At 38.6% G+C, this 15,966-nt stretch overlaps 1 protein-coding gene across 1 annotated transcript in view; it reads right to left on the bottom strand.

Annotated features, from left to right (window-relative positions):
• Positions 1–15,966, bottom strand: part of LOC140164333 (uncharacterized) — a 65,779-nt gene that overhangs the window by 6,159 nt on the left and 43,654 nt on the right. Inside the window, exon 10 of the mRNA XM_072187609.1 lies at positions 11,132–11,226. Coding sequence (XP_072043710.1) covers positions 11,132–11,226 — 95 coding nt within the window. The remainder of the gene's footprint in view (positions 1–11,131; positions 11,227–15,966) is intronic.

The raw sequence follows: 15,966 nt of genomic DNA, 5'->3' as shown, positions 1-15,966 counted from the left end.
AAAGTACTAGCCTGGGCAGCTTTCTGGAAACTGGAACGCCTTTGGAGAAGCCCGTCCCTGCCAATCAAAAAAAAAATCAAGCTGTTTCAGACAACGTTTGTTGTACGGGGGTCAGTGCTAGCTAGTCATGGGTAATTACCAAGGACATGGAAAACAAGAACAATGCCTTTGCAACATCTTGCTACAGAGTCATGTTAAACATCAAGCGTGTGGATCGGATTCCAAAAGAAACCATCTACAACCTGACCAACACCACTCCACTGGTTGCCAGAGTCAAATTTCATCAACTCAAATTTCTCGGCCATATACTGCGTCTTGAAGATGGCAAGCCTGTGAAAGAATATGCCCTTTATATCCCACCACATGGGAAGAGGAAACCGGGACGGCCGCACACACTGTACTTACAGTATGTCCAGCACCTCCTGGGAGATATTGAAGGATGCTGCAACCAAACAAAATTGTTTCCCTTGCCCAAGATCGCAATAGTTGGAGAAAGCTTGTAGTCGCCTGTTCTGCAGCCGACTGATGATGATGATTATGAAACTTATTTGACTGCAGGCCATGATTGTGCACGGTTGTTTGATGTATATAGAATTGGCTTCATTATTAACTAAATGCAAATTATAGATGGCGCTATTTATCCTAAATCATATTTCTAATTTGCAAGGGGTGGGTGATCAATACTGCCTTTAAAACAGATGGAATAGGTAAAACAAGCAGCAAATAAATTTTATAAACATATTTCATCAAAAAATAAAATAAATTGGTTATATTAAAAGCTTGAAAGAGTATTCAGTAACTAAATAGCGCTACCAATTTTGTCATAAAATAGATACATTTTATATTCGAAAAGCTTTAAAAAAATGCTGTAAAAGTGAGTAATTTTGTAAAAGAGGAGAAAGTTAAAATGACTCAAAAGCATCTGTATACATTAGTATGATATCGCTTTTAGCTGTTTAAGCCCAAAATTGGGTTGTTCATGTTTTGTTTGATCTGGCAATTGAAAAGAACCTGATCTGTGCTAACACTTATTTTAGGAAGAGAAAAGGAAAGCTATGGACTTTCTGTAGCCCAGCAGGAAACAAGTACCAACTGGATTATATCCTTCTTCGCAAAAAGTGGAGAAACAGCCTACTAAATGCAGAAGCGTACAATACCTTCTCAAGTGTAGGATCAGATCATAGAATTGTGACATCAAGGATCAGACTCAGCCTAAGAAAGAACAAGACCCTGCCTAGAGGGAAGAACCATGACTGGAAAACACTCTGCTCAGACTCCAAGCTTCAGGAGTTATATACTGTTGAAGTACACAACAGATTTCAAACCTTTGAGGAAATGGAGGAAACAGCCACTGAGAGGTATGAAAGATTCATAAAAGCCAACAGGGAAGCAGCAGAAAAGGTTATTCCAGTCAAAAAGAAGAATAGGAAGGTACGGCTTTCAAGCGATATCAGAGTGGTGAGAGCAAGAGATGACATCAGAGAAACCTATGATGCGTACCATCAGAATGCGACATTTCCAGACTCGGATGGATTGCAGCAAAGCGGGAATTTTGAACTGAATTCTCCGACTGTGAGTACATATAACAGCAGTTGGTACAACACGGGCAATCCCGTCCATTCCCATCTTGATCAGTTACCTATCAATAACAATCGGATGATTTACCATGGCTCATTGATCAGTAATTCAACAGCGATCAGTAATTCAACTTTTGATCAAAACATTGATCACAGCGCTGAAAGGTATACTCGTTCCGATCTATTGGCTTTACGTGACAAGAAGTTACATCTCAATGAGGATACTTTCAACACAATCAAATCTCTTGGTATTGATCGTCGTCGTAGAGGCCGTAGAGCCGGATCTCACATGATTAAGAAAAATCACTCGTCTTCTAGTATCAATAATGAAAACTCGAGTAACCAGCAATTTCATTCTCACAAATTAAAGGTAACAATTCCCTCACAGTTCACTGCTGGAATGCGAATTCCATTGGCAATAAAGACATAATTCTGGTTGCCCCTGATGAGACGGTGATACTTGGACAATGTACCCCTCCTGGCTATAAGTTCCTAAGCCTTCCTAGACCCAAAAGGGATGGCGGAGGAGGGATCGGTACTGTATATAAGGAGAACATTGAACTTAGTATTACACCTTCTAGTTTCACTACAGTTAACTTTGAGTATTGTATCGCTACTCTTAAAAACTCTGTTCAGTTTGTTGTGGTCTATCATCCCCCACCATCAAAGGTAAACGGACTAAAGAGATCTGAATTCCTGGAAGATTTTGAAGTTTTCCTTGAGGAATTGTCTGTTATACCTACTGAAGTTGTCCTTGTGGGTGATTACAATATTCACGTTGATGAACCGCATAAACCAGAGACACGTAAATTCAATGATATTCTGTCCAGCAATGGTTTTCGTCAATTAATCACTGAAGTTACTCACAAAAAGGGACACACCCTTGATTTGTTAATCACGAATGAAAATGATAATATCATCCAGAGACATGCTGTTCTTCCACCATTTTACTCAGATCATCGCATTATTACTTGTGCCATCAACCATGCAAAACCTCCACCTGTAAAATCGGTTATTCGCTCACGCCAATTTGGTAAAATGAAACCTGAGCAGTTTACCGAACTTTTGCAAAAGTGCATGTCTGAGTTCCCTCTTGACTGTGAGGATCCAAATGTCCTTACTGATGCGTATGAGTCCTTAACAAAGTCTGTGCTTGATGAAGTCTGCCCTATCACCACCAGGGAGCGTATTATAAGACACAGATTACCGTGGTACAACGAAGACATCCATCTAGCTCGGCGCATCAGAAGACGACTGGAACGAAAGTGGCGAAAGAGTCAATCTGAGGAAGACAATGAAGAATTTGTCGCTCAAAAGAATCAAGTCATTAAACTTATCACTGACTCTAAAATTGAGTATTTCTCCAATAAGTTCGCTGAATCAAATGTTAAAGATATGTATGCTACAATTAATGGGTTGCTTAACAAATCTCAAAAAATACCACCTGTTCTTGATTGTCCTGATCAAGCTCTTGCCAACAAGTTTCTCTCCTTTTTTATCAAAAAAGTTGAGAAGATCAGGGCCAATGTTAATGTTTCTCCTAGTTCTACTGATGATAGTATTGCGAATTCTGACTCTATAGAACCCAGTAATCTTGATGCTAACATTAACTGTTGCTTTAACACATTCACTCCGCTATCTGAGACAGATATTGAGAAGATCATAAAAAGGTTTCCTAGTAAAACATGTAACTTAGATACTCTGCCGACTTGGCTTGTAAAGGATAATCTTCCGATCTTGTTGCCGATTTTCACAAAAATTGTCAACAGTTCGTTAATATCTGGTATTTTTCCAAATGCACTCAAAGAGTCTATTATCACTCCAGTGATCAAGAAATCCAATCTTGACAACAATATCCTAAAGAACTATAGGCCAGTGGCCAACATGAAATTCATGTGTAAGGTTATTGAAAAGGCTGCGTTATGTCAGGTAGTCACACATGTTGACAACTACAACCTGGGTGAAGTGAACCAATCCTCCTATAAGAGGTCTCACAGTACTGAAACCGCCCTGTTAAAGGTAAAAAACGTCATCCTCCAGTACGTGGACCATGGTAAAGTTGTCTTCCTGGTGCTGCTTGACATGTCAGCAGCCTTTGATACGGTGGATCACCATATCCTGTTGAATAGACTCAAATCAGATTTCAATATCGATGGCACAGTCCATTCCTGGTATAGGTCATATTTTAATCAACGCAACGTCAGAGTGGTAATTAACAACGACATGTCTAGTGAACATACGCACACTTACTCATTACCCCAGGGTTCCATCATTGGCCCTCAGTGTTTCATCATGTATACCGTTCCCGTTGGTGAAATTATTCGTCGTTACAACATATGCTTTCATTGTTATGCGGACGATATACAGCTTTACGCTGCCTTTGAACCCAAAGTCAGTGGTGAGCGTGAGCGTGTGCTCAATAACATGTCTGCGTGTATTTCTGATATTAACTCTTGGATGGTTAATAACAAGCTGCAGCTCAATCAGGACAAAACGGAATTTTTCATCATTGCCACCAATAGAGCTCTCAATAAGCTTCCCGTCATTGAGCTGAGCTTGGGCAACCACTCAATCAAACCATCTGCCAATGTTAAGAACTTAGGTGTTGTTTTTGATGGAGCTCTTAATATGTCTTCCCATGTTAGTAATCTTTGTAAAACTCTCAACTTTCACATCCGTAACTTATGGCGCATACGACGTTTTCTCAGTCAGGATGCGTGTCATCATGCCGTCAGAGCACTTGTCTTGTCTTGCATAGACTATGCCAACTCCCTCATGTATGGTGCCCGTGAAATGGACCTAAAACGGCTGCAGCGTCTCCAAAATAAGGCAGCTAGGCTGATCTTTGCATGTGGACGAGACAGGTGCTCTGCCGATTTGTTGAATACCCTCCATTGGCTCCCGGTGAAAGAAAGAATTAATTTCAAAATCATGTTGCACATATACAACTGCATATCAGGTACTGCTCCGGCATATCTACAAGATCTTGTCACGTTTTATAATCATCCAGATTCATCTAGAAGCAGTCGCAGGCTTCGCTCATCATCTGACAAAACAAGGCTCTATACAGTTCGCTCCAGTAAAAGAGCCGGGGATTGCTGTTTCACCGTTTTCGGGCCCCAGCACTGGAACAAGCTCCCTGTTTATGTCAGAGAAGCGAAATCTGTGGCTGCTTTTAAACGTCTTCTGAAGATGTATCTTTTTCCAAATCAGTAATTTCTTGTTGTTGTTTTTATTTTGTTTTTCTTGTGTATTTTGTTTTGGAGCAAAAGCGCTGTGTTATCTGTAGAGCGCTATAGAAATGTCCGTTAATAATAATAATAATAATACCAGTTGGATGCAACTGAGAGAAACAGACACAGATATAAGGAAGCCAAGGCGAACTTAGTTGAGGAAGCGCATGACAACTGCAAGCATGGACAAAGCTGGAAGCTAATTAATGAAATAACTGGAAGGAAAGCATCAGTGAAAGGTCAGCTGAAAGGAGACACACAGAATGAAAGAATTAACAACTGGTTCACCCACTTCAAAGATCTCCTAGGTAGCCCTCCAGAAATAGATGGAGAAGATGAGGATATTGTACCGGTGGCCAAGGATCTAAACATCAATGTGGCACCATTTAGTCAGGAGGAATATGCAAAGGCAAAGACTGCACTGGTAGAAGGGAAGAGTTGAGGAGAGGATGGTATACCACCAGAGGTACTGAAAAGGTGCGATCTGGATGGCATAGTTCTGGAGTTTTGCAATAATGCACTGATTAAAGGAAGCAAGCCTGACCAGTGGTCTATTCTCAACATAGTACCAATTCCTAAGTCAGGAGATCTTAGTCAAGCAGGGAACTATCGAGGGATAAGCTTAAGCTCAGTTGTTGCCAAGATATTCAACAAAATGATACTCAACAGGATCAGGCCTGAAGTAGACAAAGTTCTTAGGATCAACCAGAATGGTTTCAGGGTTGGCCGAACAACAATAAGCCACATACTGGCCCTAAGGAGGATCATAGAAGGAGTGAAGGCTAAAAACCTGCCTGCAATAATAACCTTCATAGACTTCAGGAAAGCCTTTGATACCATTCATAGAGGAAAGATGCTGCAAATTCTCAAGGCCTATGGAATCCCTAATCAACTTGTGGAAGGCATAGCAAGGATGTATGAAAATACCAAGGCAAAAGTAGTTTCACCAGATGGAGAAACTGAACCGTTTGACATTCTTGCTGGTGTACTGCAAGGAGACACCCTTGCCCCATACCTCTTTGTGGTGGTATTGGACTATGCATTGAGGGAGGCAGTTGAAGGCAAAGAAGAGCAGCTTGGATTCCAACTGGAGAAGAGAAGGAGTAGACGGATCGGACCTGAAGTGCTAACAGATTTAGACTTTGCAGACGACATAGCCCTATTGTCTGAGGAAATCCACCAAGCACAAGAGCTACTGCAAAGGGTTGAATCGTCTGTTGGAAAAGTAGGCCTCAAAATGAACGCTTCAAAAACTAAGTTCATGTCTTTCAACCACAATCAACAGATATCTATACAGACAAACAACGGCACCAAACTAGAAGAGGTGAGCGACTTCAAGTATCTGGGTGCATGGATGGCTAGTACGGAAAAAGATGTAAAAACACGCAAAGCAGCTGCATGGAGAGCATGTACCAGCCTCAACAAAATCTGGAGGTCAACTCTCCCAAAGAAATTGAAGAGCCGTTTATTTGCTGCTACCGGCGAATCCGTTCTAACCTATGGATGTGAAGCGTGGACTATGTCTCCCAGACTATGTAAAGAACTTGATGGTTGCTACACAAGAATGCTTAGATCAGTATACAACATCAATTAGAAGCAGCATATCACGAACAAAGAGCTATATGGTGACCTACCGAAACTTTCACAGAAGATCAGAGAGAGGAGGACACGTTTTGCTGGGCACGCATACAGAAGCAAAAATGAACCTGTAGCTAAGCTGATCCATTGGACACCAAAACATGGAAACAGAAAACCTGGTAGACCCCCTCTAACATACGTGGATGTATTGAAACTGGACACTGGACTGGATGTTACGGATTTGGGAACGGCCATGCAGGACAGAAGGGTTTGGCGTGCTGTTGTAGTTCGAGGACACCACTCATCTTAAGTAAGTAAGTAATGTTTTGTTTGAAAAACTACTAAATGATCACATCAAACAGCCGTGTGCGGTAGATGTCTCATTTAAGATAGGCCATCACGATATGCTAATTAGGGTCAGGGTAGTTAGGGGAAAAAGTTCACTTTGGTGACCACTCTCTGGCTAGTAAGGTTTGACGATTGATTCGTCTTCTATGGACCATTTAGAAAAAAATTAGCCACCATGTCCCTCGCGAAAATCCCGGCATTTTTCGCTAGAGGCCAAAATCCAAAATGGCCGACGCCACCATTTTGAAAATTTAAGTTTTGAACCAGAGCACCTATAATCATGCACAAATACACTTTTTCGGATATGTCGAGTACAAGGATTCCGATTCTGACATTAGTTTGACATTACGGCATCATTTTCACCCAGAAATCCAAGATGGTGGCCGGCACCATCTTGAAAAATTTAGTTTTGAACAAGAGGACCTAAAATCGTGTACAAAGACACTTTTTGGATAAGTCGACCACAAGGATTTCAAATTTGACATTACTTTGACATTACGAACTCATATTTACCCAGAAATCCAAGATGGTGGCCGCCGGCGCCAACTTGAAAAAAATAAGTTTTGAACCAGATTACCTAAAATCATGTACAAAGACACTTTTTCCGGTAAGTCGACCCCAAGAAATCCGAATCTGACATTAATTTGACGTTACAACATAATTTTTGCCCAGAAATCCAAGATGGCCCCCATTTGGTAGAGCGTAAATGTGATTTTTGAATGAGCGCAGAAGCACAAGTGTTTCATTTCCGCCTTATCTGGGGTTCATGTCGCTTATATGGGGTTTAAACTGCCTTATCTTGGGTTTACATCCCTTATCTAGGGATAAGGCGCCTTATCTGTGGTTTAGACGGCCTTATCCTGGGTTTACGTTCCTTACCTGTGGCTAAGATGCCTTAACTTTAGCATATCGCAGTCTAAACCCAGATAAGGCATCTAAACCCCAGATAATGCGCCGTAACCCCAGATAAGGGACGTAGACCGCCGATAAAGCAGTCTAAATCCCAAATAAGGCGCTTTAACCCTAAATGAGGAACATAAACCTAAGATAAGGCATCTAAACCCCACATGAGGTGCCTTAACTCTAGATAAGGGTCGTTAACCCCAGATAAGGGTCGTAAACCTCAGATAAGACATCTAAACCCAAGATAAGGCGCCTTAACCCCAGATAAGAGACGTAAACTCAGATATGGCAGTCTAAACCCCCGATAAGGCGCCGTAACACCAGATAAGGGACGTACACCTCAGATAAACCAGTCCCAACCCCAAATAAGGTGCCTTAACCCTAAATAAGGAACATAAACCTAAGATAAGAGAAGTAAACCCTTGACGGCGCCTTATCTGGGGTTGAGACTGCCATATCTGAGTTTACGTCTCTTATCTGGGGTTAAGGCGCCTTATCTTGGGTTTAGATGCCTTATCTGAGGTTTACGACCCTTATCTGGTGTTAACAACCCTTATCTAGAGTTAAGGCACCTTCTGTGGGGTTTGGATGCCTTTTCTGTGGCTTATGTTCCTTATTAAGGGTTAAGGCACCTTATTTGGGGTTTAGACTGCTTTATCTGGGGTCTACTTCGCTTATCTGGTGTTACGGCGCATTATCTGGGGTTTATATGCATTATCTGGGTTTAGACTACGATATGCTAAGGTTAAGGCATTTAGCCACAGGTAAGGAACGTGAAATCCTAGATAAGGTGATGTAAACCCAAGATAAGGCAGTTTAAACCCCATATAAGCGACATGAACCCCAGATAAGGCGGAAATGAAACACTTGTGCTTCTACTTCAAAATCACATCGCTCTACCAAATGGGGGCCATCTTGGATTTCTGGGCAAACATTGTTGTAAGGTCACGGATTTCTTGGGGTCGACTTACCGGAAAAAGTGTCTTTGTTTAAATCTGGTTCAAAACTTTATCTGAGGTGTCTAAGTAATGTCAAATTTGATCTGGTGTCTTTGTACGGCGCATTATCTGGGGGTGAAAATGATGCCGTAATGTCAAACTATGTCAGAATCGGAATCCTTGTACTCTACATATCCGAAAAAGTGTCTTTGTGCATGATTATAGGTGCTCTGGTTCAAAACTTAAATTTTCAAAATGGTGGCGGCGGCCATTTTAGATTTTGGCCTCTAGCGAAAAAAATGCCGGGATTTTCAGATGGTGGCTAATTTTTTTCTAAATGGTCCATAGAAGACGAATCAATCGTCAAACCTTACTAGCCAGAGAGTGGTCACCAAAGTGAACTTTTTCCCCTAACTAGGGGTTACGGGGTTTAGGATTAGGGATAGTGGTTAGAGTTAGGGTTATTTTTAGGGTTAGGGTTAATTCCCCTGACCCATATCATGATGTTTTGTCTTAAATGAGACATTTACCATGATTGCAGCCTTGGGTGTTACCCGACTTCCAGGTGGACCATATGTGCATAATAATGCATTATTCATAAGAAATATGATAAATATGTATGATTACCTATCTGTTATTGGTTAAGATTTACCTCCCACATAGATATTTAGTTTATTAACATTCATCTCAGACTGGAGATGAAAGAGGTTGAGCCTATGCGTTAAAATATGGTGGGTCACAAGGTCATAATCCAAAATCAGCAGTCCCTCTGGGCAGAGCAGATGGGGATGTGTTGTACGTGTTTTGGCCATGCGTTTTGAACTGAACACCCAAAAAGGGTGGTGGTGTCACACTTTTCGCCAGGATCGTTTTGTTTTTTGAGCATATCTTTGAAAGTAAAGAAGCTATGGCAATAAATTTGGTAGCAAATGAAAGCTAATATATTAATGATGAACTATCGAAAGTTACATGAAGGTATCTTGAACAGAAGCAGAATGGCATTCAATCCAATGACCCAAGTCAGGGGTGGTGGAGGCAGCGGCTCATGAGGCAGCGGCTCACTATGTGCAAACTCAATGGGAAATTTCATTTTTGGTGCCGCGCAGTGCAAAAATGTTGAAATTTTCTTTAAAAACTAGTGTATATCAATAAATTTGGTATCAAAAGAAAGCTGACATTGTTATCTGAACTTTTATTCTGTAAAATAGTTGAAACAATAAACTGCCTTGAGCTAATGATAGGGGCAAGTGCTTTGAACTCAACATCTAAAATGGGTGAGTGGCGTCACATTTTTCACTGTGGTCATTAGTTTTTTTAATGTATCATTGGAATAAAAATAGATTTGATAGTAAATCTGGTATCAAATGACAGCTAAAACACAATTATTAATTGTGGAAAGGTGTCAGTAAGATATCTTGAACATCTATAGAATGGGACTCAATCCAATTGGCCAAGGCAGGGGTGGTGGAGGTAGCAGGGCACTCTGCACAAACTGTAAGCCAAGTTTTCATTTTGGGAGCCTCGTAGTCGGTGTGCAAATATGTTGCTATTTTCCTTAAAAATGATAGTTTATCAATAAATTTGGTATCAAAAGAAAGCTGACATTATTATCCACACTTGTATTTTGTACAAAGTTAAAATAGTTAGCTGCTTTAGGTATATGATAGGCCAATGTCCTCCAAGACAATAAGAAAAATTAATTATATTTTGGTCACTTTTTGAAGGGTTGTATCATTTTATGAAAGTGATAACCCCCATACATTTATATATTGCAGGAAAGACCTTACTATGATCTATTAGAAAATGACATAAAATAAGATGCAGGGGTAACACAGAAATGTTAGTGACATTATACCCCTGTACCACTGTCAGTTGATGTTTTGTCTCATTCACATAAATGTAGCATTTGAACCTTACATCTGACAGTATTTTTGAGTCTCTTGTTGGATTCCTTGTTCAATTTCCTTTCATAAAATGTATACTTTTATCATGCTGGGGGGTATGATTTGAAAAATATGGGCATTTGAAGGTGAAAAAGTGTCGCGAATTTCAAAAATCAGTGTGTGACGAAAAGTCGGCGAGGTTAAAACGCATGGCCTTTTATGAATTGGCATAGCTGGTGTGAATTGTTTTATATCAAAAAGGAAATACAAAGCAGTGTAGCCACACACAAACAGGAATAGTAAGCTTATATTCTCTGTAAATCGATAAGAATGTACATGCAATGCTATAACAAATACTGTCATTGACGGTTGATGCGCAGACAGCATACACATTCATATGGAATTTTTCAATTGACCCCTTGGAATGATGACTTGGTACATGCAGAAGAGGCTTACAAAAAGTTGATAGAATACACAAACCATCAAAATTGGAAGTGAGAATCTTACAATGAAATCGTTTGGCATTTAACTTGTTTGTTTGTTTGTTTGTTTGTTGGCAACTTAATACAATTATATACACACTAAAGACATTAATACAACTAAAGACACTAATACACTAAAGACACTAATACAATTATATACACACTAAAGTAAGTAATTTATGTATTTACCTTCATTTCTTTATCCTCCTTTATTCCCATTTCTGGTCCTTTCTTTGCTCCCTCATCCATGTTTACAGAAGTTTTCAACTTTTCTTCTATGTTACCTGATATCAAAAGGATAGAATATAATTTTTAAAAAATCCACTCAGCGACACTCATTGTATTGAACAATACCAGCTAGGGTCCTATTTCATAAAGCTTCATAAATAGGACCCAGGTGGTATTCCTCACAAATAGAACAGACTATACATCAATCTGTTGAATTTTCTCATAAGGAGATTACATATTTAGACATCCCGCTTGCATTTTCTCATGTAGAAATTCAGATTCTTGAGCATTTCTATATAAAAAAAAATACAGCAGTTCGTCCCCTTGGCCGCTGTGTTGTACTTTAAGGTTGACATTTCCATCAGGTTTCAAGAAATTCAAAGAATATTTACTTATTTGACCTCTGTTGACTTGAAATGATATTGCAAAATACTGGGTTTCAACTTCAAGAACACCAGGTTTCAAGAACTTCCAAGAATATTTACTATTTATTTGACATCAGATGACATTGAATTGATCTTCATATTTTGTCAAACATCGATATTTACTCTCACAAAATTCCATCAAAATAGAAAAAATTGTCAATTTTTTGTGAAAATCCAACCATATACTAATTTGACATCTGACTACTGTGAAACGACCTTGTTGTGCAATACATATTATAACCAACTACCAGGGAATATCTCTCCTACCAAAGTTTACAACAGAATCCAAGATAGGATTAAAAGAAACAAATTTGTGCAGTTTTTGTAAGACAAGTATTGAAACCACTAAACATCTGATGTGGGATTGCAATTTCTCCAACCTTTTCTGGAAGGAAATTATTCATTTATTCATTCATTCATTCATTTATTTCCATATATAAAAATATACAACTACATCAAAAATATATAAACTACAATAAAGTACAAAAGGAACACAATATGGCGGAAAAGGCAGGAAGGCCAATAAGGCCCGAGAATTGCCTTTCCCTGACGAAAAAACAAAACAAAGATTATGAAATCAACAAATATAAATAAAAATGACTAACAGACATGACAAATTACAGTGCTCGAGAATGGCCTAATTGTACTTGGAGATAAGTTTTTGTTTAAGCTGTTTGCGAAAATGTTTTATGGACTTTGAGTCTTTTTTATCTAGAGAGTTCCAAAGTATGGGCCCGCTCGTTCTAATGGAATGGTCGGAAAAAACTCTTTTATTTTTTGTTAACTGGAGATCATTATTTCGTCTTGTCTGGTAGTCATGGATGTCAGAACGTTTTGTAAAATACTCATTAAATGAATTGGGTAACTCATGTATGGAATTCTTGTACATAAATACACAGAGTTCAAGAGAATACATATCTTCTATATTTAAAACGTTGTATTTGGCAAATAAAGGTCTGGTATGACTTCTATAATGACTATTAGAAATTGTTCTTATTGCCCATTTTTGGAGTTTGGTCAGTTTATCTAAATAAAGTTTACATGTATTCCCCCAGATTAGAATTCCATAATTGAGGTACGGCAAAATAAAAGTACAGTATAAGGTATGTAATATTCGATCAGGAATAAAGTGTTTTAATTTGTTCATGATACCAATATTTCTCGACAAAGTTTTGGAAACGCAGTCAATATGACATTTCCAGGTGAGGTTTTCATCTATTAAGACACCTAAAAATTTGGTGTGTTTCACTCGCTCCAAAAGTGTGTTGTCTAGGACGATGTTTAAATCTTGCTGCACTTTGACTGATGTCATATGAGGCGTTCCTAATAACATATAATTTGTTTTGCTTGTATTAACTGATAACTTGATAAATTACTTCCTGGATAAAAAATGATCTTCATCTTTTCATAAATCTTACTTTCAAAATAGTTTGTTTTGGTTTGCTTAACGAGGAATTTGATTGTTTCAAAAATTTAATTATTCTTTTGGCCAAGCGCTACATTTATAGGTGCCGGGTCGAGGAAAAGCCTTTGAGCATTTTTGTGTTTACATCGTGGGTAAAAACTTTTGAGAAGTCAGAGAGGTTTATTGCTATTAGAAATAATAAGTTTGCTAAGCACACGAAAAAATGGGAGCCTTTGATAATTTGATTTTGGAGCTGTAACCTCTTATTTTATTACTTCAGGAACTGCACTTTTAATAATTATTTTCTTGGTTTTTTTATGTGTTGTGTTATTTTGTTGCAAGGTACATGTACATTGCATATGTTGTATGAATTATGAAACTCTTGATTTGTAATTATATTTTATGAATACAGTCTATAGTTAAAGTTTGTTTCCTTTATATTATAAAGTGCTTTTCTGATTACATGTATGTATCTTGCTTGTTATGTGTGTAGGGTTTGATGGTTTATTTTGTATGTTTTTTCCCCCCATCAAACCCAAGTACAGGGAATAAAATATGAAAGAAAGAGAAAAAAAAGATAATGTAGACTCCAAAGGAACAATCAGGCTGGATTTCGTCAAGGGAGAAGATGTGCCCAGCAGATCAGGGGGTGGGGGGGGGGCACTCATGGGTGACGGTGATGTGCGGCCACATTGACCCCCATTTTTCAACTACCTCTCACACAATGACCCCCTTTTTTCTTTTACTGAACTCCCTCTCACCCAATGACCCCTTTTTTGTTTTCCTGTCACCAAAAGACCCCCTTTTTCAAAAATGTCGGGAATGAACCCGTCTTTTACATTATTTTTCTTAATTTTTTTTTAATTTTTTCTAATTTTGATGATTTTTTGAACATTTTGTATCAACTTTTATACATTGACCCAAAATTTTTCCCAGTCTCACTGAATCACCCCCTTTTTTGGTAAGATTTTCCCCAGTCTCACGGAGAGAACCTTTTTGGGTGCCTTCTCACTAACAGACTCCCTTTTTCGGTGTCTAGGCTCTCACCTCTCACCAAAAGAGATGTATTCCATAAGTTAATGAAAAATGCGACTGGAAATTTGATTAATTATGGGTTTATTACTCAGAAAATCCATGTTGCAAATGAGAAACATGTAAAAATGACTTAGGCAATTAGCGTAGCAGGCTGATGAAATGTCTAACAAATCATGCTCTTTGGACACTCTTCCATCATGGCTTATAAAACACAATTTACCACACTTGTTATCCATCATCACAAGAATTGTTAACGCATCTCTTGCGTCAGGTGTTTTCCCAGAGACTTTAAAACACTCCATAAAAAGACCAATATGGACCCAAATCCCTTAAAGAGTTATCGTCTGCTAGCAAACATCAAGTGTCATGTCAAGTAATTGAGTATGTTGGCCATAACAAACTTGGAGAGACTTTCCAATCTGCTTATAAAGCTCATCACTCCACTGAGACCATCACTCCACTGAGACCGCTCTTCTCCATGTTAGAAGGGACATCCTTCAGTCAATGGATGCCAACAAGGCTATTCTGCTTGTATTGCTTGACATGTCGGCGGCCTTCGACACTATCGACCATGCAATTTTGTTAAATAGATTCGAAGGTCATTTTGGTATCACCAAGCTGCCTTAGATTGGTTCAAATCGTACCCTGAAGATCGTAGAACAAGAGTGATGATTAACATGTGTCATGTTAGATCAGCATGTTTTCAATTATTCTGTTCCACAGGGCTCTATTGTAGGACCACAGTATTTTATCGTGTATGTCCATCCTGTTGGTGACAAAATTAGGGAGCATAATGTCAAATTTCACTCATATGCTGATGATACACAATTATTTTGTGAGTTTGACCCTAAGGTTCCTGGAGATTGTGACCGTGCTCTTGGTGTACTCTCTAACTGTATAAGATAAACACCATCAAAACAAGATCAAAACAAGAAACAAGGGGATTTTCAGTGAGAAGGCACCTAAACAATGAAATCCATCAATCTTTACTTATCTGACCTCAGATGACCTTTAAATGACCATGAAACCAAGAAATGTCTTTAAGACTGAGGGTCTGTATCAATTCAGCAATGTGCGGACAAAGCCAAAAATAAAGGTTCATGGAATTTGCCTAAATCTTATGATAGGAAAGGTATTTGGGTCTAATGATTTTGTAACTTGCCACAGGGAAAGTACATTTTTTCTATTTTTCAGTACGAAAAAGACACATTTTTCTAGCTAACACTAACAAAATTGCTAGAAGTATGGAACAATTTAAATTGCTGCTGATAAATGCCTATGTATTAGACGTTACAAAAATAGTATTGCCAGTTTTCTCACCCACCTAGAATATTGTGTAATATGTAATACAAAATCCCTCTTTTTTGCAATTTTTTTCATTAGTAAAAGTTGTATAACTTTAAAATTCAATAACTCTAAAGAAGAAGTTTGCTGATTAAAGTCAGGGGTTGGATGAGAATAACCATGAATGGGGATGATCAACCAACCAATAAAAAAATTGGGCTCTTTACCCCATAACGAAATTAGCTAATTACATAGCACTTTCACAGTATAAAAATCCTTTATTGGCTTTTGATTTGCAAACAACATGCCCAGAATAGTTCATTGACCCATCATAACCATGGGTTATCATTTACTTAAGTATATATATAAACATTTTCACTAAGTAAACTGCCAGTGACCCCTCCCCCAGCCATATGGTTAATATGCATGATTATGAAAAATGCGCAAAGTTAGGCCGCAAAATGGTTACCATGGGCATTAATTTTTTTGGTGGTGGTTATCTGTTTTTTACATTCTCTACTCTTCCTAAACAATGGATAAATCGATTATAACTATTGAAACCAAATAAAACACATTATATTTCAGTTGGTCAATTGGTCATTAAAACCTACACCACTACTCTGGAGTATAGGCTAGGGGGTTTCCAT

This window comes from Amphiura filiformis, chromosome 11, assembly GCF_039555335.1.
Source record: "Amphiura filiformis chromosome 11, Afil_fr2py, whole genome shotgun sequence".
Lineage (NCBI taxonomy): Eukaryota > Metazoa > Echinodermata > Ophiuroidea > Amphilepidida > Amphiuridae > Amphiura > Amphiura filiformis.
This window is presented reverse-complemented; position numbering and strand designations above follow the sequence as displayed.